A 26,422-nucleotide genomic window follows, 5' to 3' on the forward strand; every position below is an offset into this window, starting at 1 on the left:
AGCATTCAGTCATTGGCTGTCAAATGGGAAAGATTTCAAAGTCACTCTGACTTACAGTGTCTTCCAGATGAGGAGGCCGGGGGCTGTGGAGATAGCTCACCCATTGAGAACACCTGCTGCTCTGAAACACTGGAGTTTGGTTTCCAGCACTTATATGATGGCTCAAAACATCAATAACTCCATTTCAAGAGGTTTTAATAACCTCTTCTGGCCTCTGCAGGCCCCTGCACATTCATATATCCAGAGAAAATGGTCATACACATGAAATAAAAACAAATAAATCTAAAATATCTGAATTCAGAAAATATCATTATTTCCTTAAGGAAAACTATGTTACAACTACATGAATTAAATTGATAGAAATTTATTTTCTGTTTACTTAGTTATGACCCATCTATAGGAACAAATATCTATATATAACTACATAGTACATATAAACATCTATTATATATGTGTATTGATATATAAATATAGGACACATATATGACTATAGTGTCAACTTAACACTCAACAATTGACTCTAAGTGATCAAATTTACCTTATATAGTTCATCAACTTTTAACTTTCTCCACCTGCTATAAAGTATCTAATACAATTATTATTATCATTATTATTATTTTGATTTTTTAAGACAGGGCCAGAGATCCACCAAAAATGTCAATCCTCAGCATCAAACTATCCTGTTTTCTTTTTTGTTTTTTTTGAGACAGGGTTTCTCTGTGTAGTTTTGGTGCCTGTCCTGGATCTCGCTCTGTAGACTAGGCTGGCCTCGAATTCACAGAGATCCATCTGGGTCTGCCTCCCGAGTGCTGGGATTAAAGGTGTGCGCCACCACTGCCTGGCCTACAATTATTAATTTAGAAAGAAATCTAAGGAGAGAAAAGATTGAAAAAAAAATAGCATGAAGTTTCAGGTCTTCATCATATATAGCAACCTCTACATACAGTACACTCAATGCAGAAACAAGTAAGGTAGTTCTGCATAATACAGCTTTAAGTGTATGCTGTTGCTACATAAAAACCTCTCATGTGAATTTCCAGTATCATATATTCATAGCAATTTTTCCATAACTTTGATCTATATATGTTGTGTTATGCAATGATAACACTGATTTTTGCCAAGTTTTTAAAATCATCATTGTTTTTTCTTTCTCTGATTTTTTGGAGTAGTTTTCCAGGATTCTGAACAACATTGTTCTTTATTAACATGCCTCTCATCTTTTCTGGATTTTTGTTTTTTGCATATTTTTAAAATTTCCCATTACTCAGAGTGACATTGAACAATTTTTAGCAATTATGTTCTTACCTTTCATTTTTCTCACTGGGAAAAAAATATTTTTCTTATAACCCACTGCACATTTTAAACATGTTTGGTATAGATTTCATTATATTGACTAATATAAAGTACTTTGTCTGATAAATCATATCTTATCAAGTTGTCCTCCCCTTTTTTACACACCTACTTAAGGGTATCTTTGTCATGCCTTACTAGGCATACCATCTTTTCCTCAATGAAGTTTGTTTAGGGTCTTCCATAAAGAACATATGTCAACGTGGCTCAGAGGCATGCTTGCCTAATGTGAGAGGTGCTGGGTTCAGTTTGCAGTCCTGAAAATAAAAATGTGTGTATCCATCTAAGGTGAGAATAGCTTTTTATTGATATATGGCATTTTTACTCTTAAACCATATTTTATGTCATTAGCTCATTTTTGTAAAGATATATTATCTTTGCTCTTAAATAGATATGAAAATCACGTCCTTAATAATAACAGCTTGCCTGTGTAAGACATATATGTTGTGTTACAATTTTTCTAGTACCCTTACCTTAATGATGCTTCCTTTGACACAATTTCAGTTGCAATTATAATGAGCTCATTGAACGCACTGCTCCTGTTTCCAGATTGCCGTGGTGGAAGAGGATGGACGGGAGGACAAGGCAACAATCAAATGCGAAACTTCTCCTCCACCAACACCCAGAGCCATCAGAATGACTCACACGCTCCCTTCTTCCTACCACAATGATGCCCGGAGGTAAGACTCAAGCAGGATGCACATTAAACATTTTCTTCCCCAAATTCTTCCTCTTCCCTCACTGCTGTCAAATAAACTGTTAGGTTACTTATAGAAAAGTAAGACTCAAGAGAAGTCTCAATCGTTGAGTGCTAACTGCTTTAGTAGAGGACCAGAGATTGCTTCTCAGCACCTACTTCAGGCAGCTCCCCAATGCCTATAACTCAGCCTCCAAGGGATCCACCACCCTCTACTGGCTTCTGCAGGCACCTACGCTTATGTGCACAGGACTCACACAGAGATATTCATACGTGTACATGTAATTAAAAATAAAATTAATACGTACATAATTTGACTTGAAATATAATTCTCCAGCACGCTCTTTCATTGCTTTCCTTTTTTCCATATCTCTTGTGACATTTGAACTTTTTCAAGAATGTATCAAAATTTTACTTTTAAGTTAACAAGATGACACATTTATAATCTTTGTTTTTGTGACCAGTCAATGTGCCAATTACTCTTCTGTATTTAGAAGACATTTCCTATTAAATTTATGACTAGTGATAGATATTTATAGGATTTCTAGGACAAGACTATAAATGTAGAGTATATTGTAATAGAAATGAAGGTCTGAAAAATCTAGTCCTGGGCCTCTTTCGTTGCATATCTGTGCTACTGAGAAGATTCTAAGTCCTCAGATAAGAAGGCCGTAGCATTAAAATGAACACTGACAAAAATATTTTTAAAAAAAGTTGAGGAAGCTCATACTCCATAAGATTCTTCATAATGTCCTATCCAAACGGCAAAAACTTTCAAATTGGTCTCTATAATCAATAGCATAGGTCAACATTCCGTTTACGTCTTGTACACCAGACTTCTCACTGGTTATCAATAGCAGTATCAGTTCTCAACGTGCACAGAATGATTTAAAGATCAGCACATCTTCTAATTAGTAGCCTCATGCCATGTGCTTTTGAAAAGTGGGACGTCTGTGCAGACAGGCATTTTTATCGATTTGATTGGTTTCAATTACTACTTTCGAATGCATACTTCTTTATTCCTCAAGAGCAGAGGATTATATTTTTAATATGTGAAAAGTGCTTTTTTAATGGAGGTTAGATTGTAGAAATCAGATTATATTGGATGAGTACGTAAAGTTTAAAAACTGTATAGTGCAGCACGCTCTACAATGTTATAGCTGTATCTGGTGAACTCCTCTTATTAAGAGAGTATCAGACATATTGATCAGAACTCAGAATTGATCAACTATTTGGAAGTCATTTCAGTTTATTGTGCATCTAAAATAGTATTTTATTGACAGCCATATATCAGGAAGACAGTGATGAGCATTTGTATTGTGTTGTTTCTAGATCTCAGTAAGATGGCATCTATAATGAATTTGTCTCAAATTTGTGACAGAGAAAGAAAGATGGATAAAGGAACCCCCATGAAGAGATAAAAGTTAAGTTGGCAGCTTCAGTTTCACAATTAACAGATTGCCATGGGTCATTCCCTTTAAAATTAGAAGAAAAAAACTCTGAGAAAAAAACGAACCAAGTGCACAATAAAAAAGATACTAAACATACAGTTATTAAATAGGGCTAAGGTAGGTGATTAATTTGACAGTGTACAGGAATAAAAGGAAAAAGAGTTGTTTGGAACAAAATGATGGGTTTTTCTACGGAAATTTTGGAAAGCCATGGAAACAAGGAAGAAACATTTCAATAACTTAGAGAAAGATGAAGGGAAAGGGGGGAAAATCATTCAAAATCTACTTATTCCCCCTTTTTGTCACTTATAAAGGAAAGGAGCCTTGTGTACTTTGTGGATAGTGCATCAAAATGAGCCATTTCTGCTCTTTTGTGTTTTGCAGCAGTTTATCAGCCTCTCTTGAGCCAGAAAGCCTTGGCCTTGGCAGTGCCAATAGCAGCCAAGACTCTCTTCACAAAGCCCCCAAGAAGAAAGGAATCAAGTCTTCAATAGGGCGCTTGTTTGGTAAAAAAGAAAAGGCTCGACTTGGGCAGCTTCGTAAGTATGGGGCTTTCACTTTCTACTACCACTGGGATTTGTCACTTCTGAGTGTCCCGGTGATCCATTTCTCATCTCTAAGTCCTTTTCCATACCTAGTGAGCTTTCAATTTAATCAACTCTATAAACCAGTTTAGCTGACTCATGCTAAATAAAAGTTAGAGAGAAACATATTGTAAGACATTCAATTCTTTTGTTTCCTTTTTAATAGCAATAGCTGGGCTATTTAAATACTGATTTTATGAAGTTACACTGATACTGTGAACCAATCGTTATTATTGCCATCTATATTTTATTGATGAATAAAGTCTTGATAATTTCCAGAACAGAGTCCACCCTAAAAGGAGCTGGAGTGGTGGTTTGGTTGATAAAATGTCAAACATGCAGGTATGAGGACCTGAATTCAGATCCCCAGAGCACATGTAAAAGTCAGCATGGTGGCAAAATGTTTGTAACTCCAGCAGTGGTGGGGTCAGAGATAGGTGAATCATTGGAGCTCACTTCACAGGCAGCCTAACCCAAAACCGTAAACTTTATTGAGTGATTAACAATAAATAGACAAGGTAGAGAATGATTAAGGAAGACAGCCACAAGTACTTGCATGTGTACACACACACACACACACACACACACACACACACACACACACACATACACACACATATATATGCACACCTATATACTCATGTGCACTCATCTACAAGAGCATGTAGAGATACCACACAGATCCAAATGTACCAGGCAAAAAGAAACAGAAGAATATGCTGCCACTAAGAGTATCTATGAATATAAAATCTTAATTATGTGAAGTTAAAATACTTTCTGCAGAAAACAGATGAAGCCTACAAACACCAAAATGAATTCAATGTCAGACAAAATAACAAGAGGATAAAATATGAAGGATATGTAAAAGCTATCACAGTTTCTCACTAATAACTCTGAAGAATCTAGATGGGATTAGGAGTAAGAAATAAAGCATTAGAAATCTGGCTTGGATAAACTATTATCAGTGACTGATAATATGAAAACATGAATGAAATGACCCTAAGTAAGTATTTGATTATGAAATATATATATATATATATATATATATATATATATATATATATATATACATTCATACATATAGAAATTATCCAAGACTTAACAGTTGAAATTTCTGTTTTTTTAAAGATTTACTTATTTATTATGTATACAATGTTCTGCCTGTATGTATGTCTGCATGCCAGAAGAGGGCACCAGATCTCACTACAGATGATTATGAGCCACCATGTGGTTGCTGGGAATTGAACTGAGGACCTCTGGAAGAACAGCCAGGGCTCTTAACCTCTGAGCCATCTCTCCAGCCCAACAGTTGAAATTTCTAAAATGAAATATATACCTCTGGCACTTTTGAATGTTAGAATATTGTCTTGATTTTATTGGTGTTAAGAGACACCATGACCAAGGCAATTCTTATGAGAAAGAGCATTTATTTGATTGATGGCTTGCTTACAGCTTTAGAAGGTGAGACCATGAACATCATGGTGGGAAGCAAACAAGCATGACATAGGAGTAGTAGCAGAGAGTTTTTTACGTCCTGCATCCTGACCAATACACAGGGAGAGGGAGAGAGAGAGGGGAAGAAGAAGGGAAAGGAGGAGGAGGAGGAGGAGGAGGAGGAGGAGGAGGAGGAGGAGGAGGAGAAGGAGGAGGAGAAGGAGAAAAGAAGGAGGAGGAGGAGGAGGAGGAGGAGGAGGAGGAGGAGGAGGAGGAGGAGGAGGAGGAAGAAGAAGAAGAAGAAGAAGAAGAAGAAGAAGAAGAAGAAGAAGAAGAAGAAGAAGAAGAAGAAGAAGAAGAAAAGAAGAAGAAGAGAGGAGAGAGGAGAGGAGAGAGAGCTCTTCCTGTATATTCCTCTTTATAGTAAGGAAAAGACTAAATTTCTTCAAATGGTAAATGTTAGCTAGAGTGATATAGATTTCAAAATATGTTCTGGCATCACTCAGTTAGAGAAACAGTTATTTACAGGTAGTGCCCCATCACATGGGTTTTATTTTCAGCTGTAGCACCAAAGAATTTCTGCCTCTGATGTTCATGTTTACAGGTTTGTGACAGTAAAATTATTTGAAATCCTTTCCCTGGGATCCAGGGTGTGCAACCATACAAAGCAGCATAAGCTACAGAAAGCTGAGATGTACGTGACTGGGTGACTAGCATAATGGAATGGTGCAGTTGAAATCAAATCCTTGGATTTCTATTTCCCAGAAGAAGGAATTCTTAGGCAATAATATGACATAGGAAATGAAAATCTACTTTTATTTTAATTTTTTTGAAAAGCCAAATTTAAATATAAATCTACATACCAGTCAACAATGTTTGTTTTATTTAATTTGCTGTCCTATCATGGCCTTTATCAAGTTATTTTTCATTTCATTTTCAATTTCAATTGTAGTATAACTCACAATTATGCCACTAAAATGTTTATGAATATAGAGATCATTTATCTACTCACATTTTAGATATGTGCTTATTTTAGGTTGTATAATTTACTTTTTCCCTTTAAAATATTTTTAATTGTCCTTTGAAAATAAATACTTTTATACTTATTTTCAGTTGAATTAGATGAGAAAATATTAAATCATTAGGGATTTTTCCAACAAAATGGTCTTTTATCGGGATATCTAGGATACAATTTAAAACCTAGAAAATTCATCCTCCTACAAACCTAAGCTTTGTTTTACACTTTCAGAGGCTATGAATTTTTAGATCAGAATATATGAAACTATGCTTAATTATAGTTGCCATTATATCAACTCCTCCAAAGGCAGGAAGCAGCAAAACCATTTGTGCGGTCACACTATAGAATTTTTTTTTCTTCCAAAACTTCCATTGCTTAAAATAAGATCACCAAAAAAAATAAATAAATAAAAGTTGAGCTCCTAAAAACTTTAAATCACAAGTCAATTATCCTTTCATTACTCTGAAAAAAAATGTGTGACTCATCCAACAATCTGAAAATTGAAAGTATTTAATCATTTACTGAATAGGTTTATCAATCTGCAATAAAACCATATGGACCAATGAAGAATTTTATGAGCTTTAAGTCAATCGTTCACTTCATTTCCATTTTAAGAGAACACTTTTATTGTTACTATCTGATTATAAATGATAATTTATGGATGACACATGGGAAATAAAGTCAAAATATTCTGTCACCATGCATAATGGAAAATTTCAGATTTGAAAATGTTCCACAGGAGAATTTCAGTTAGCCACTGGATGGCTTTCCAAATAAGAGCCACATCATAAAACTCTTTCCTTGGCATTAATTGCACATGAATATAATGAATAAAATAAATTTGGCCTCGTATCTCCATGACGCTAAATTGAATACGGAGAGTAAATGATGTGTTTTGATTAAAGGGGACTGTCTGACATTTCTCTGGTCCAATAATAATATTATCAGCCTAAGAGTTAAGTTAATTTATATCAAGATTCTGTATTAATAATCTCTACATTTATAAATTATTGGCTAAAATAAATTATGAAAAGCAGGAGTAACGAATTTACCAGTTCATTCTGTGAATGAGAAAAACCATATCACAGTCCAGTCTTAAACTGTAAGCAAGAAGATATGCAAGAGACATGCAGGACAGTTGTCGTCAACGGTGGTTTTCTGATATATTGGTTAAATTTGGAGGATGGCATTGTTAAAAATGAAGTTATGATTAGTATTAGATCAGTAATATTTGAAGATTTCTAGTCTTAAGCTTAAATTTGACTTACATCCATTCTATTTAAAAGTATATATATATATATATATATATATATATATATATATATATATATATATATATATTATATATATACCTTCCTCTGCTTGGAAATTGTAAATAATTTTCTTTGAATATTACTTCATGTGTTTTACATAGACTAAGTATCAAAGAGAAAGAAGGGTACAGTATTGAGCCCTCATTTTTCACTATAATTAACAATTTATATGTTATGCCTTTAGGGTTTTGAAGTGAAATAGTTATTTTGTAAGATATACCTATCCATAACTGACACACATGAAATTTCTCTTATTCACACCAAGACTATGTATACATACTATTATTTTTGACTTTACTAATTCAAGTAATAAATAATAAATTAGGTGAAAATAATTATACTAAGGTCTTTTAGAAAGACTTAAACTTTTTTCAAGCTCATAAGAAAAAAAAATCAAAGCAAAAGCCATCCCAGAACACAGGGGCTGTCTGATTAAGGGTATAGGACTCAGCAGGCTGAACACAATGAGTTTCAGGGGCTCCACATGCAGAACTTTTAAAAGCCAACAAAGGGCCTCTGCATTCTTTAAACTTGGTATTGAAAGCAAACAGCTAGGTTTCTGTTCAGCAGACTGTTTCTCACTTGAAATGAAATATGACAAGTATGCTATTCAAGTATTCACTTCTACTTTGTACTAGAAAAGTCAAACAGAATGGCTTTGAGCATTGTGTACTGTACAATTGTCTGCTGGTATATATACACATATATTATCTTACACATTTATGCTTGTGAAAATAAATGAACACAGTAGATACTTCCTTTTGTATTGATTTTCTCAGTGCATTTGTATGTGAAACTGTGCCATTTGATGTTTGTTGAAGCAGTAATACAAGGGCAATCCTAAAAGAAAAAGTGTTTCTGAGTCGTTGCTCCAATAAGCCTCTGAGACTTTAGTTTCAGAATGGGCAAATACCTAGATCTTGACCTCAAATCACTTCTTCACAGGAGGCTTCATGGAGACCGAAGCTGCCGCCCAGGAATCCCTAGGCTTAGGCAAACTTGGAACTCAAGCAGAAAAGGACAGAAGGTTGAAGAAAAAGTAGGTTTGGAGAGTGTTTTTCCTCAATTTTCTAATGCTTCATTATGCTTTATCTTTTTCTTTTGCAAGGAATTTAAAAAGAAAGAAATGGAAAATAAACCCACTTAACAGTTCTGGTATCTCAAGCAACTCAGTGCTCATGTTTCATGGTGACAATGAATTGAAGTTTGAGATGAGTATAAAACTCTCCCACACAATAAACTACATAATTTAAACTAGTGACCAGAGCATTGATTTCAAAACTTAGCTATATATAATATACTGATTTATAGTACAGACAGCAATATAGACAGCACTATTGAAGTTAAATGAAGTTCTGATTTGCTATGACAAAATGAGAGTGAAATTTTGTTTCATATCATGACAATTATGTATCTAGTCTTCATAAAGGAGGATTTAAAAGGAAAAAATATTTCTCCAACTGAATATAAGCTTAATATAGGCGGGAACAGATTGTTTTGCATCTGCCAGGAAACTGATAGTGTATCTTTCCATTCACATGTAATATGGAACATTGAAATGACTTGTAAAATTGGAAGATGAGTTTCAACAGCTGTTAGAGAGGGATTCCATGAATAACATATTTTTAGCAGCATAGTAACATTTCAGTGACAAAAATCATCATCCTGAAAGCATAGGCTTTAAAAGCATAATAATTTCACTTTATTACCAAGTCCCCTTGTGAGTTGCTCTGTCTCTGCTCTCTAAACTTTTATTACGTTGTTTTAATGGTTTTTATATTTCTGCTTTCTCCTACTAAAGAACCGTCATTTCTCTAGCTATCAATTTGTGATCTGTATATTTCTACTGTTACAAACAATAGTTCAAGGTACTTCATACTTTGTCTTTCTTCTTGCTTTCCAGACATTTACCAATAACAGGAAATGTAAACATGCACATTGCAGAAGAGCTCATTAATATAATGATTTATTAGTTGGCAATTTACTGAAAATATCCAGATCCAATAGAAATGCATTCTAGAAAAACAGTCTTTGAGAGTCTTTATATCTTGAATAGGATTAAATGGCCAGTCATGGAATGTTTCTTATTTAGTTACTGATAACATAAAAATATTAGTATTTGCCATAAGCTACTTTCAATATCTTTGTTTGTATAATCCTCTTAAGGAATGCAATCTTACATTTCTTGGCTATCTGTGGTGAACATTCTATGAAGTATGATTCTTTGCTTTGTTTATATTCTGGTTAGTTTACTACAAATCAAAAAGGAAAGTGAAATTTTAAAACAAGTCTGCACAATGGACAGAATTAATTAAAAAGTATTCAAAAGCATTCCCCTTTGTATTGACTACTCCACAACAAGAATCCAAAAGCATTAAATGTAGCCGCACAGTGAGAGCTGATGTGACAAAGTGCTTACATTTATTTACTCAGTACTTTCTTGAAGCAGTTATTTTTTTTGTTCCAGCATTATCATAAATGTGATGTTTCATTGTGTATCAATTACCTTCACATTATACAGTTTCCAATTAGTTATTCTCATTACATATTAGTGGCTTGTTCTCAAGCTGCAATTCACTGATTCACATATTTCACAGATACAGTCTTAATAGTCCTCATTCAAATTTGGGTTTTTCATTATCTTCCTGCCTTCCTTCTCTTGGTCTTTAAGGGTTGAGCTATTTATTCTCAGAATTTAGTCTTCATGCAATGTTGTGACGTTTGTCATGTGAGCTCACTTGGCGTTTGTCATGATGCTTAAATCTTACCCATCATCCTGTGTCTTACTTCACTGGGTTATAGGTACATTTTTTTTTCTGTAAAATGGAAATGAAGATCTCTTCTAAAATTGACACTGAGAGCAGATAGAAATAAAACCTTTACTCTTGTGTCTGTCATCCTGATCATTAAGTACTCATTTCCTTTTCTCAGACATCCAGCCAGTTATTTAATACCTTAAGCTATTTGCTTTGGAGAACTTGAAGTTAATGCTAACCACAAAGATGTTAAGCACAACATTATAGAATAATATGGATCAGCCAAATGCTGAATAGGTCACAAAAAAAAAACAAACAACAACTCAATTTCTAAGTAAGGTTCAACTCATCCAAATTTTAGGTGAAATCTGGATTTGGCTAGTGTAGGGTCCTATCTTAGTTGTTCTTGTTGCTGTAGCAAAATACCTAACATCAAACATTTAAAAAAGGAAAAGTTCATTTTGGTTGACAGTTTCCAGGGATATGTCCTTAATGTTGGGGAATGTGTATTGGTAGAAGTAGGAGGCAGCTGGTCTCATTGCATCTAGAGTTAGGAAGTAAAAAGTGATCAATACTGAGGCTCGACTTATTCAAAAGAGGAACTCAGCCCTTGGAAATGCACCACCCACATTTAGGGTTGGTCTTCCCACTCCAATTAACCTATTCTAAAAAATCTCTCCAATGCATACCCAGTGGTGTGTTCTCATGGTGATTCTAGATTCCGTCAAGTTGACTGCTAAGTTTAACCATCCCTGATCCAATAAATAGAAACTGTCATCCTTGCCTAAGTTCAGAATTTATCTGATAATAAGCAAAGAAGTCAGACAATTTCAGATCAGATGTCAACATAATGCTATTAAAACAGGGCTTATATGTCTGACAAGTTTGCATATCAGTTAAAGAGCTGCTAGTCACAATCTTTTAAAGTCTCCGATATAAACGCTATGTCATCTTAATGTGAGAGTTTACAATTTTATATGATAATATGATGCACTAAAGACAATAACTATTGACAAATGAAAATCTGTGTTATTAGAATTCTTTCCTGTAAGAGTATTTTGGAAAAAGTGTTAATTATATTTTACTATTATTTTGTCAGATTTTATACTCTCTACACTCTCTCAGAATATATTTAGCTTTTAGTTTTCATCTGTCCATCCTTAGAAATATGATAGCAGGGTGAGTGCCTAGTTACCTAGGTATTGAAGATATGAAAATATACTTTACACTTAAAAACTAAGTAGTAATTGCCAAAGGTTCAGAATTATTGGTTTAAAAATATTCTCGCCGGGCGGTGGTGGCGCACGCCTTTAATCCCAGCACTCGGGAGGCAGAGCCAGGCGGATCTCTGTGAGTTCGAGGTCAGCCTGGGCTACCAAGTGAGTTCCAGGAAAGGAGCAAAGCTACACAGAGAAACCCTGTCTCGAAAAAACAAAAACAAACAAACAAAAAAAAATATTCTCAATATTTTTAACTATTCTTCTTCCAGTCATATATAATGTTAATTATCATTCTTTGCACCTAGTATGCAGAACTTATTTTCCCATCTTTTCATGCTTTGGTGGCTTTTAAGACCTTTTGGATGGGTCTAATCTTTGAGGTTCTAGAATGCTTTTAATATATGTCTACTTATTTATATATTGTAATGCCAAAGGGCCATGTGTGTGCTGGAAAGGTACTTTAGCAATGACCTATATCCCCAGCCATCATGCATTTTATGTATATTTCACTTTTCTTCTTTATATTTTCATTCAGTAGAGCTGTCAGACTAGATCAGTTAAAATTTATTGACCCAAAGGGTTTGCATTTGTAGTGTTTTCTCCCATGTCCAGAAACTTATTACTGACAGGACTAAAGCTAAAGATGTCTGCTTGAATAATCAAACCTGTCTAACTTCAAACACAACAGTGAGTAAGCAAAATAGGATACTTTAAAACCAATAGAAATGTCACTCAGTGGATATTCATCTCCAGAAACACTAATCATTGAAATTATAGCTTAATCGTTATAGTTATATTTTCCCAAGCCTTCTAAACATTGCATCATTTTTAGTGAAATATATGTATGTGTGTGTGCTAAAAATTGCCTATACCTTGATGTATAATTTGAAAAATATTACATGAGGTTTGACACACTGAGTAATTTATTATTTTGTTCCTCAGTTATAACATTAACAATATGTTATTATTGCAGAGTTTAGTTTTCTACATCCTCTTGAATGGATAACACTGCTAAGTGAACATTAATTTTGTATTTGGATCAATATTTCAACATCATTAAAATGAAATTAATGCTCCAGTTCAGCTATCAATAGCATCCTCTCCAGAGAAGTAGCTTTATCCTTGGAGCATGGCAATCAAACTTAATCACCACCAATGAATCTTTATATTAGAACTTCAAAGAGCTCAAAGTGAAGCTCTGTAGATTTGGCTAATTTATTCTCATCACAGTCCTCAGGCTCTACTTACACACATAATTTTTATTATGTTTTGAGATGCTGTACTTTTAATCCTTGGCATTTGAAAGGTTCAGAGTGAGCATATCTCTAAGCAAAGTAAATGTCACTTAAATTATTCATACTCTAAGGTACCACAAAACTCCGCAACATTTTTCATTCAATAAATATTTATCCAGTGACTACGTGCCAATTTTAAGTTATAAATGCATTGTAGTCAAGAACTTGTGTTCAAAGATGTGAACATGTTTTCTTTTAAGTGGTGCTGTGTACATGGAGGGTAAACATTTGAGCTTCACTCACTTAAGTCCATTTTCTAGGTAGACTATAGAAATGGATGTTAGTTACATAAAGCATAAAAAGGGGATCAACTGGCTAGGTACCAAGCCTCTCACAGAGCCATCCCTGAGACATCAGAGCCAAGGTACTTCCAGACGACACAAAGAGATCACATTTCTGCAGTGTGCTTTCATAAGCACCTTCATTCTTCCTTATTCTATTTGAGTCTTGAAACCCAGTTACACTATGCACAGCAAGGGTTTGTACTTCAGTCAATATGTTGCTGTCAAGGGTTCATACAATCACTAGGGATCTGATGGTGGACAACTCACTCAAGTCACCTATTATAGTACAACTTGAGGAAACCAAATCCAATAGTTCTCTTGGAAAATATGTTCCAGTTTCCTACTCAGAGCTCAGAGTGTGACTTTATGCCTGTGCTGGGACCAAGGTATCATTTCAGAGATCTGTTGTGCTCTAGCCAAAGACAATCAAAAGCCTTTCTTGCACCTAAATAACATGATCCAGAGACAAACAGTGAAAATAATGCACTGTTCTTTCATGAAGACTAAAACTAAGAAAACTGGTAGTACTTTCTTTTATGTATGGTTAGATGTATCTTATCTGATCTATTTGAAGAATGAAAAAGAGTGAGAAAAGAGAAAGAGCTATTTTGAGTCAACAGTAGAGTAACAATACGTTACAAGGTAAGCACCATTGAAGTCTTATATTATCTACAAACATTTTTGCTTCCAAGAAATATTTCGACCTAAAAAAGATAAAATAGTAAGGAATAATTAGAAATTAAACTCCCAAGTTTTTGCATGCTAGAATAACCTTATTTCCTAAATAAATTCTGTCATTAATTTGAATAAAAATCTTATTATTGATTTGACTAAGTAAGACCTAAATAAAATAAGTCCAGGATAAGTTTGGCAACTAGTAACACTTCATTTATTCACTTAGTGTTGTTTCATCCCAATAACTGTCCTATAGACTATTGACATTTCCATTTTATGAGAAAAAATCTGTAAAGAGACAGACATTGGAACAAATGACTGCACTTAAGCTCCTCTAGTTCCATGACCATTTATCTAAGTCACAGATTTTTTAAGAGAATCACAAAAGTGGCCCAGTCTGAAAGCCACCAATTGCTCTTGTTTAAATTTATTCTTCAAGACTAAACCCAATGACCTTTGTGATAAAAGAAGCTGAACAAATGATTTGATTACTGAATGAAATAGAAAGTCAATGCAAGGCACTGTTATGAGTGGCTAGAATAAGAACATATTCTTGTCAAACTATGTAAGAGAAGATACACCTAAGATTCTAGACAAGGCACTTCAACGAGCTTCTTTACAGTTTTTGTTTTATAAATTTATAAAATTTATAAATTTCAATAGAGATCTTTATATAACCCTACTATCAAATGCAGGACTGTTATATGTGTATATAAGTGCATATATATTTGCAGCTCCTCAGGAATGGGAGAAACATTTGTGTAAATTAAGCAAATGAACAATAACTAAAAGATAATTTTACAATCAGCACCGGTGGTAAAGGGTCAAAATTCTATGCACTAACCAGACTGTAACTGGACCTTGTGCAAAGTCCTGGGAAACATAATTGAAATGAATATTGTTTGTATTCAGAGGAACATCAACAAAAATAGTTGGAAGACATCAAGGCATGTTTTCAAATTCCAGTAGAAAGGATTGGAGATATGTTGAATGTGTAGAATGAGAACCAGGTGCTGCCAAGGGCAATACTAATCAAATATGTCCTATTCTGCTCTTTTGCTAAGAACTGGAGCCAAAGGCAGAGATTATTGAGCTGAAGAAGTTGAGCCAACTCTAAGACTTCCACTGGTCATCACAGACCATAGAAGAAAGTACTGACCACTTGAAAGGGAATGTGGATCCTTGATTATACTCAACCCAGACCAATCAGTCATGTGTACTTGGTAGGATTTTGATAGGAGAATTAACTTTTCACTGAGAGATTGAACTACATGTTGTTTATGTTGTCCATGCTCTAAGATTCAGGAATCAATCCCGAGATGAACTATACTCAGAAGAACATTTGGATTCTTTTTTATCCAACTTATTTGCATACTCTCTGTCTTTAAAGTACATTTCCAGAATATCTGAATTCATGATTAGAAGCTGGGTCTGGATGAAAAGGAAATCTTTGGACTAAGTAGAAACACAGATAGTAGTTTCTAGTCAGTTAATAAAACCCAAGTTTTAGGCTTCTGCTTTGTTCATATTCTTGCCTGTCCAGAGTGTTCACTCTACTCCTAAAATTATTGTAAGTCTTCCTGTTTACAGCTCTTTTTGATCTTTTAGACCAGCCTATTTGCCTCTATGCAGCTGAGGTTCTCATACTATAGCAGTTCCCTTGTTCCATATTGCCTTCCTATAATCCATTCTTCACATTTCAGATAAATTTATCTAAATCATATCTTTTAACTTCTTCAAATCCTCAGCCATTACCTGGAATTGTTGTGATAATTTTCAAATGTCTTCAAGTAGCCTATGTGTCCCCACACTACCAAGTTTCCATTTATCTCACTAGCCTTCTTGCTTTCTGCTTACAATCTTGTACTTCATAGTTTTTAGATACTTATCAATTTATTGGTTATGATTTATTCTATTGCTTTGCTTACATTCTTTCTGCTTCATCTAAATCCTCATATTTTCTATTGTAATCATGAACATATATGTTTTATGTGCATCAACTACCCAATAACCACAGTGAGTAGTGGAAACGTGCAAGGCTAGGCATTGTTCTGTTTGTTTTACATATGTTACTCTTGTATAATATGGATTCTTTGACTTAGAAACTGCTTTGCTTCCAAACATGACCTGGAAAGGTCAGAAGCTACATCCGTGAAGTTGCACCAACATTAGCTGCTCTTACATGATCTGAACAAGGACAATACAATAAGCATATTAATGTGGTTGGGGGAACTCACGAAGCTTCAACCTTGGACAAAGGACTGCAGGCAACTAATAAGAACAGAGCAGGAGAAGTAGTCTTCCTTGGGAAAGACCACACCAATTGTTCACCCAATAACTAACAGTCATCTGAAATATATATACACAAGTATGGAAGAAGTACATAGACTGAGCCATTACACAGACTGAGCAGGTTGTATTCATGTATTTAGAAATTCACACACATATATACAAGTATCTATATATAAATGTAGCAAAAATTTAAAAAATCAAAAATTCAAATAGGAACAAGATGGTATGTGAGTGTTTGAAGTGAGAAAGTGAAGAGGAAATGATATATTATCATCTCCAAAAAAAATATTTTTAAAGGAGAAGTATAGCTTTCCAGGTACCACAGTATTTAAAAAATGTATGTCTCTGCAGCTCAGTTTTCCTCCAAATTTCCTAGTAAATCATCGTAATGAATGATTTAAATGAATGTAGTGCAGTCTGAAGTGGACCTCGGATAGCATATATGATTTTTACGGTATATATTCTGGATGACTGGCATTCCACATTCCTTTCTTAAGGGTGAACTTGCAGTTAAATGATAGATTCAAACCAGGGAAGGTAGTTGTTTTTAAAACGAACCCTTCTTGTTTAAATCCATAGATAAGTATAATACACACATACCATTGCTTGATAGAACATTTAAGTTCACTAGAAAACTAGCCATCTTGTAATTTAAACATGCGAATGAACCAATATAAAGTATTTATTTCTCTAAAACTTATAGTATTTAGCAAGTCTCCTTTACTAAATGAAGACAGTCCTCTAATTCCATCACATTTAAATGCAGTGCTGACCTTAACCTAGGATAATTCCCTGTATTTGTTCTCACAAATAGGATTACCTATTACCTCTGCTTTTGTATGACCTTTTCCTTGGGAGACCCAGATAAGTAGCTCTTCACTCCACATAGGGCATTGACAAGAAGACAAAAACAATCCATCTAAGTCTAGCTTGGTGTACCAAGTTTATTGGGTTACCTAAAGAAGTGTGAGTGACTCAAAGTCAGCTACCATTAACTAAGAAGTCTAATGCAACATGAGTGAGGGTTTATGAAAGCCTGATCCCTGAAGAGGCTCCCTGTACAACTTGTAGACCAGTGATTCTCAACCTTTCTTTGCTGCAACACTTTAATACAGACCCCAACCATAAAATTATACTCATTGCTACTTCATAACTGTGATTTTGCTACTGTTATGAATCATAATGTAAATATCTGTGTTTTCTGATGGTCTTAGGCAACCTCTGTGAAAGGGTCATTTGAACCCCAAATGGGGTCATGCCCCACATGTTGAGAACCACTGTTGTAGAGTTTCACCAGAGTCTTATAGGACTACTGAGCTCAAAATTTCGTAAGTTCTATCAGCTTCCCAAGTCTGAGTTCCCCTGCTTTTTCTAGGAGGTACTTGCAATATGAAGGAAACAGCTACACACCAGCAACTATGTATCTTCTTATTATGTCCCCACCCCCACCCCACCCCCGGGCTCAGAGCTGAGGATCGAACCCAGGGCCTTGCGCTTGTTAGGCAAGCACTCTACCACTGAGCTAAATCCTCAACCCCTTATTTTTCTTTTTGTCTTTTATTGAAAATAGATTTTTTTCTCATATAATATATCCTAATTATGGTTTTCCCTCCCTCTGACCCTACCAGTCCCTCCCCAATAGCTACATCTCTTAAACTCTTTGGAGAGCTAGATGTTTTTCCAAGGCTGTCCATGAATCAATCTTTTCCTACTTTACCCACTAACCTGCCATCACTTTATGGAATCATAGTTTTATACTCACAGGATTCTCCCTTAAAATTTTATGTACTATGTATACATACACATGTGCTAACTAGAAAAGAGCTGACAATAAGTTAAGTACATATGTGAGACAATGTAAAGTACAATCTTGATTGCACTCACCTATTCCAACTACTACCTACTCATTTCTCAATTTGCTGTTGATAAATGATTTAAAGTATTTGTGACCCACCAACTTGAACTTCAAGAAGCAAGAGACTTATTCAGTGAGTTGCTTCTCTTCTGAATATTCAAATCCAGACTTGACTGGTTTAGAGAAAAACAGAGGTTCTAATTTGGGAGCAAATTGTGTTGACTCATATGGGACAACTGAGATAGTTAGAGTCCACCCCTTGAAATCATACACATAAGCACACACAAACACACAAACACACACACAAACACACACACACACACACACACACACACACACACACACACACACAATGTGGTAACTTTTGGGGCTGAATGTAAACTGAAGTTTCCAAAAACATATCAATAATTAGATTTGTTTTGTTTTAATCTTTGATTATTACGCTCTATGATCCTTAACTGAAGAAAACCTATTCATGATAAAGTCTTTATTTCTATCATCATAACTTTGACACACTAGGATAGATATTAAAACCACAATTTTTAAAACTTAATGTGAACAACTATTTGTAGGAAAGAGTGAAATGGGTAATATAAAGAAAAATAAATGAATGCCTTATATGGAAGAGGAATATATATTACTTCCTAATTAAACTATTATCATACAATCTCTGAGTCATATGTCATTTTGTCTATACGTTTTCATCCTTTGTGTAACACATTTCTGAGCTTAAATACTTGATATTCTAAAGTAAGATATCAACTTAGAATTTATTAATTATGGGAGAGAAGAAAATTCATAAGCTTGGCAAGAAGACAACTCAAATATATTAGTAAGACAAAAATTTTAGACCTATAAACTCCACTTTGAACTTTATTTCATGTTTATTTTAATAATTTGTATTTCAAAGGATTTGTAGTACAGTACAATTGCTAATTTTTTTAAAGCATGACAAATGAAGACCTGAGGACTGTTATTGTTTCACTGTGCACAAATTTAATCAACTTGTGTTACTGGAAATTAATGAATCTGTCACAGTCAGGGTAAGGGAGATTCCTTTGCTCATGGTCACAACTCATCTCAGATGCACTGGGTAGTTTTCCTGGAAGGCTCAGAAACTGTTTTATATCTCTTTTCAAAATTCATGATACAGCACACAGGTGTGTTGGTAAGAAATCCAGTTAAAATATATAAAACTATGTCTTTTAGGTCATACCTTATTTCTTTTCTATGTATAATGCAAAATAATATGACGTGAGTTACTTAGGAAGTTGTACTGTCAACTTTTAGACATTTATGTTTTGGTTTATATGAAGACTTAAAGAACTTGCTGCAGCTGTTCCAGAGCTGAGGACAAGGAATACCCATTTTCTCAAAGTACTCCCCTGGTTTCTCTGAATGAATGCTGTTGGAGGAGGCATGTGCAGAGTGTTTACCACACATCAAGCTTTTCTTTACAATAGTTTTGCAATATAAAAGGAAATGCTTTATTTTGCTTAATTTCTGAACTAAGAATTTCTGCGTCATATTTTGTTCTATTGAATATAGTTTATGAGTTGTAGTAATGGTTTCATTTTCTAAGAATTGTTCTATTGTTTGTGTAGAAATTTTAAAATATGATTCTCATGGCTTTTTGTTGGATTATTTAACTTCCATATTTTCTAAATGCCTCTACTACATCCAGGGAGTAAGTGGTTAAGTCCAAATCTAAATCTGTATGAGTTTGGTTTAGTGATGACTCAGAGATTGATAAATCACCCTCTTTATATTTTTATAGGCAACATTTACAAATATCTGTTCAAGTAATCAAGTCTCCCATTAAAATCCATATAATTAACACGGATTTAATATTTTATAGCATATATTCAAAAAATATAAGACAACAGAAAAAGCTTAATCAAGTTGTTTTGCACATCCTTCAGTTCTTATTACATGGGCACATTTATTTTAAAAACAATAATTATTGTGAACCTTGTTAGAATAAAAATTCTGCAGCTGGAATGGACTTCATATTTTTTTCTTGTACTAGATAATGTTGAATAAAGCACCTGTATGCAATTTTGTCAAAACATATATGAAAGTTGGAATCCAATTATTCTGCCCTGGAATAAATACCTTCTCCACTTAAGGTGTGCCTTTATGCTTTGTAGATTTTCCTGAGCTTTAACAGTGGCTTCGAAAGGCTATAGGTTGTTTAGTAAGGTATTTTTCCTATTAATAACATGACCTAGTTGTGGCCCCAAGTAAAGAATGTTCTCTTCTTTCCTTCTGAGATGTACTAGAGGCTAAGAAAATTTGGCCCCGCATGTTTCAGAGTGGCTCATACTAAATACAGACTTATTGGTCAACTGTCAGACCTGCCTTCAGCCTAACCAAACTTTTGGACACAGTATGTATCATGGTGGAGTAAAAACAGTACTACCACTGCTGAAATGGTTTCTAAGGCACCATGTTGTTCTCACATGAGATTTCTCACATCTGAAATGATGCTATTGTTTTATTCCATGGCTTTCTTTGGATTGAAATGTATCCATTAACATTTGTGTGCTTTTCTTTTCCATCCATCCTTCTCCATCTCATGAAAAGCACATCGGGGTAAGTTGACTCACAATGGCTGCTGAACACGTTGATTTTCAGCACCATCTTTTTTTGTTTTCTTTTGTTTTATCTTTAGTATTTCTCTTTTCCATTGTAACACAAACTGCACTGCCTCCGACCTCAAATGAAATTCATGATGTGCGCTCATTTCTACACAGAACAGGGAATCATTGGTTCAGAGAAATATTTATATTTGAATTACATTGGCCTTTCAAACACTATTTTTGCTTGGTTCTATGAGATACACGCAAAGTGACCCTGCAGACTTTATTCCCCTAGATCGCGAGTCTTTCTTCAGGAGTTAATGGGAGCTCCATGAGGCTCAAGTCATGCTTTCAAGATGATCTTTGACCCTTGGTGCTGCTTGTCTGAAAATGTGCTTATCTAGGGCATGGGGTTCAGTTCTTCAAAGTGCATTCAAGCGATAAACTCATCTGTCAGTTTTCAGAACTTATGTAGCCAGAAAGGGTTATGCGTTGCCTCTCCTCGACCAGGCATTTATAATGGTCAAGTTAACCTAGATTTTACCAAATGTATGCCTTTTCCCATTGTTTCTTATGTGGATGATGATTTATTTTTTAGTGATTACCAATGGATTCTTATTTCTTAAGTAACAGTTTCAAATGTAAAATCCTTCTCTCATAGAAAGGGGAAATCACACAAGTTCCCATTGCTAGACCAAGAACTATAGACAAGCAATGAATGCTGTGAAAAGGAGAAATAGTCTTCTCTAGGGAGGCGCACACCAACTGGTTATCTAATACGAAGCGATCAGCCCTGAAATCATATATGTGTGGGGGGTATGTGTGTGTGGGTGTGTGGGTCTGTAAATAGATATACACACACACACACACACACACACACACACACACACACACACACATCCCACAGCTAACATCATATAGACTGAACAGATTGTATTTATAGGTTTAGGAATATTAAAACATATATGGAGGTATGAGAGCGTCACTGGGTGGAGAGTCAGGGTTTGTGTCAAAACAATTAAAGAAAAGAAAACCATGACTAAGGGACAGCAAGGAATGAGGTACAAGGGAGGGATTAGTGGAAGGAAAAGAAAGTGGTAAAACGGCAGAATTATATTTTAATTTCAAAAAGTTTTTAAAATTATTATTAAAAGTGAAAAATGGCCACGCGGTGGTGGCGCACGCCTTTAATCCCAGCACTCGGGAGGCAGAGCCAGGCAGATCTCTGTGAGTTCGAGGCCAGCCTGGGCTACCAAGTGAGTTCCAGGACAGGCACAAAGCTACACAGAGAAACCCTGTCTCGAAAAACCAAAAAAAAAAAAAAAAAAAAAAAAAAAAAAAAAAAGTGAAAAATGGGCAAAATAAAATCCTCTTCTTAGAAACATATTTAGGGTATATTGTCCATTTATAAAACAGGGCTTTAAAATAAAAGTCAGACAAAACATATGTACAACATTTATAAGGCATTTACATTGGAATAGGCTTTTGCAATATAAGCAACATGGACAGTCCATTAAAGCATTTTGTTTGGTGCAAGGTATTACTGTTACTAAAGTAACTTTTTCCCCCATAAATATAATGGCAGGCACTTGCTACACAGTCATAAGAAGAAGAGTTCAGACTCTAGAACACATGGCTGGACATCCTGCCAATGCCTATAATACAAGCTCAAAGGGAAATGAGGCAGGAAGGTCATCTAGACATCCTGGCTTCTAGCCTAGCTGCATAAAGGCAAGACTAGATTCAGCAGGGAGAACTTGCCTCAAAGGGATAGGCAGAGAGTGATAGAGAAGAATACCCGACACCCTCTTCTACCTAATAGTATCACATTGTTCTTTAGTGTTAGTTTTTTTTTATGTTTTCTTTACTTTATTGATAATCCAGTTGCTAGGCCAAGATTATTTAACAGTACAGTACTTGTTTTAGTTTGCATAATGTATGATATTAAGGAAACTGCTTGACAGGCAGTTGGCCTGATGGTTTCTGTAAGCTCTTCTACAACATCACTCTTTCCAGCAGCATTTAATGCCATCCTATACATTTAGCCCACTGCTTTTCCATTATTTCTATATTTCTGAAGGAAAACAATGACAAGAAATGAGATTTATCTTTCTAGTCCATTTTAAATGAGATATCAGAAAACAACAACAACAACAAAGAATGATTCTCTGTCAGTGTCATGTACTGGCATACTGACTCTCATTCTCGATTTGATCTTCCAGCTGTCTCAAATGTTTTAGGGCTTGTGTATAGCCAAGTGTCAAAACTATTTCCTTAGTGCAGTCACTAAATCAAGATCAGAAGACAGTAAAGTCAGGTAATAGCAAGGTTGACAACTAAGAGAGAAGATGCTGAGGTTTGGAATTTAGAAATCAGAAGACAGAATCCCACTTGCTTGTTCCATACCTTTGGAGGCCTGACTGGTCCCTCTGCTTACTAATACAACTCTCTGCACCCAGTAAGGGAATTAGTGAATGCATTTTACCACTGGAGCATGGAAACTGAATGCTTCTAAGCTAAGCAAAAGAGGCCTCAAAATTAGATGAAGCACCCAGGCAATCTAACCGAAGTGATACCCATGCAACTTGGAGCATCTCCAATGCTTTCCAGTAAATCCTCAATTACAATCAGGAAGTAAGTGGGGAGTTCAGACCCTGGTGTCAAGCAAAAAATGAAATCATTTAATGGGAAGTCATGCCAGCCCCTCTAGTTTTCAAAGCCAGCATGGGTAATTGTATTCCTTAATCACATCCTGTGTGTTTTCTCCTTTGTAATGGTTTTGAAAGTGACTAAATTCAAAACAAATTGAGGGAAGAAATTATGTAAATCCCAACTCAAATTCACAAATAAATTAAATTCTTTCCCTGGGACTAGTTCCTATATTCCAGAGCAGACAGAGAGAGAGAGAAGAGGGGAGAGTTTAAATATGAATGAATTGAGAGCTTAGTGTAATCTATTTATTTCAGAAAGAGCCTTATGAGTGTTATTGGAGTCTATATAAATTCTACTTAAATGTTATAAAAAATTTTTTTCTACTTTCACTAAGTGTGAAAATGCCCAATAATCAGACACCTACACACACTTTGACACACATAATATCCTTGTACTTTCAAAATCAATCAAAATTGTTAATGTTGAATTTTAAACTTAAATTTATGAAGCTAGCTATATATTTAAGTAATCAGTGTTCTGAAGCATCTGATTGGGATTTTTGACATAGTTCTGTTCAGAATAATTATGTTAATGAAGGTATATATTATCAGCTTGCAGATGTTTCACAAATTAGGTGGCACCATACACTATTCATATTTGCATACAAGAATTCCAGCTAGCTCCTAGTGTTAGTATGATATTCATAGAATTTGTAAACAAATGCAAATTCTTTAATGATAAAGTTATAAATCCACCCTCACTTCCTATGCAGTCTAGGCTGGCCTCAAATTGATAACCTTCCTACTTCTGCCTTCAAAATGTTTAAAGTATAGTCCTGTGTCTCCATGCCTGTACATACTAGGTTCATTCTTCAGTTGAGCTCTGAGGGGATTATATCTTACCCTGTAGACTGTTGGGTTTTAATAGATGAAAGCATTTTACAATGAATAACTGTGAAATCTATGTACACTTCCCACTAACACTTTTTAGGGAAGACATAGTCTCTGACACAACATTAAGAGCTGATGATTAAATTGTCTAATAATTTGAAATTTTTCTCAAGCTACATGTATATTTTTTCTAGTTCTAAGCACTTTCAATGAGGTAAATTGTACTATTGGATCTCAAGTCATGCTTTTTAACTAGAAGATTGCAATAACACAGGTACACAATCACTGGATCTGTAACAGCAAGTTCACCAATTCCACTTCTGTCTATAACCTATATCCACCATCCTTGGGCTGAGATCCAGAACCTGGTAAAAATTGTAAAAATAAAGCAGGCTTCCTTTGGAGCTGTATGGAGATAAGACTCACCACGTATGAGAGCAAGGATGGAAAGACCACTTAATTACATAAATACATGAGCCACAGGAAAATAAAGCTTGGATCATATCTTTCCAGTTTTATTCACAATGGGGAAAATGCAATTAGCCTTCTTTTTTAGTTATTAAAAGTTTCAGATTTTTGTGGCCAAATTGTTGGGGTTTACATTTTAACTTTTCTCTTCAATTTCTCTGATTCCAAGTAGCCTGCACTCATTAGTGTTCATATAGCAGTGTTTGTCTATACACATCCTAGTGAATTACTGTGAAGATTAAATTAATTTATATGTACATATATATGTTCATTTGTACTTAGGTGAGATAAGGCTTCAGACAGAGTAAATGGTGAATTCATGTTATCTCTTATCTTGTGAGAATGGTACTTAATTTATCTACACATAAAACTTTTGTTCTTTCAAACTACTATTGTACGTCTTGCAAGAATATGAAGTTGCACAGTGATAATGAGATAAAATGCTAGACACACCTCTATCATAAATACATTTTTATATACACAAACCGATTGATACCTTAAACAAAAAGTTAGTAAAATAGCTAGAGCTTATTCACATTGTTTGAATTCATAAGATAATGAGTTTATCTGAGAGAGTTCATGGGATCCTAATAGGAAGGATAAACCATGCATTGTTGCTGATGGATGAGTTTGAGTTATAATTGACTGTGGTGTAAAGAAATTTCTTAGCACAGTAAAAGTACTACTATTCATGGGCAGCTATAATAACTGAAGTATTTGTACAGTGGCTCATATTATGAGCATTCACTGAGCAGAAGAATCAAGAAAGACAGTAGGGGCCTGACAAATATTTGTCTTTAAAAATATATTTAAATGTATGTATATATTTAAAATTATAACATAATCACATCATTTCCCCCTCCCTTTCTCTTGTTCAACTCCTCCAATGTATCCCATCTACTTTGTTCTCATTCAAATCATGGTCTCTTTTTATTTTATAATTGTTGTTATTGGTGTGTGTGTGTGTGTGTGTGTGTGTGTGTGTGTGTGTGTGTGTGTGTGTGTGTGTGTTGCCTCTGGAATATATAAATACAACATGCTCCATATGATGTTGGTCATTTGAGAAGCTAATCAGCCTTTATCATTAGGAGAGCAATGGAGATGTTCGACTGAACCTAAGATCTATGATCAGGAAACTCTTGCTGGGTAAATTATAGTGAACAAAACACCAATGAGATGGACTTAGATGTTCATTTCCATCCTCCAAGAATAATAATAATCTGAAAAAAAACCTTGGCAATGCTTCCTATGTTTATAGATACCTTCCTGAATATTAAAAATGCAAAGCAGCCAACCTGGGTAACTGTTGTAAAGGGTTCTTATTCCTTTTAATGACGTAAAACACAGCTAAAAGTTAACAAGGAGCAGACCTATGGAGGTTGCTTAAAATTCAGTGTCCCAGCTGGTTGTCAACATATTCAGTTCTGTAAATGATCATACATGGAATGTTCAAAATAGATCTATAGCCAGGTGTATGACACACACCTTTAATCTCAGAGCTCTAGAGGTAGAGACAGAAATCTCTGAGTTCAAGACCAGCCTGGTTGACATAGTGAGTTCCCGGGACAGCCAGGACTCTAGCACAAAAAAATAGAAACACCCTGTC

General features: G+C 34.9%; 1 protein-coding gene across 20 annotated transcripts in view; it reads left to right on the top strand.

Moving 5' to 3' along the window:
- The window catches only part of Ppfia2 (PTPRF interacting protein alpha 2), a 461,179-nt gene that overhangs the window by 391,280 nt on the left and 43,477 nt on the right, over positions 1 to 26,422 (top strand). For all 20 annotated transcript variants that reach the window (XM_052753255.1, XM_052753257.1, XM_052753256.1 and 17 more), the window contains 3 exons: positions 1,900 to 2,030; positions 3,883 to 4,037; positions 8,793 to 8,886. In XM_052753255.1, coding sequence (XP_052609215.1) covers positions 1,900 to 2,030; positions 3,883 to 4,037; positions 8,793 to 8,886 — 380 coding nt within the window. The remainder of the gene's footprint in view (positions 1 to 1,899; positions 2,031 to 3,882; positions 4,038 to 8,792; positions 8,887 to 26,422) is intronic.

This window comes from Peromyscus californicus, unplaced genomic scaffold (genome assembly GCF_007827085.1).
Source record: "Peromyscus californicus insignis strain IS unplaced genomic scaffold, ASM782708v3 Scaffold_24__1_contigs__length_46423439, whole genome shotgun sequence".
NCBI lineage: Eukaryota > Metazoa > Chordata > Mammalia > Rodentia > Cricetidae > Peromyscus > Peromyscus californicus.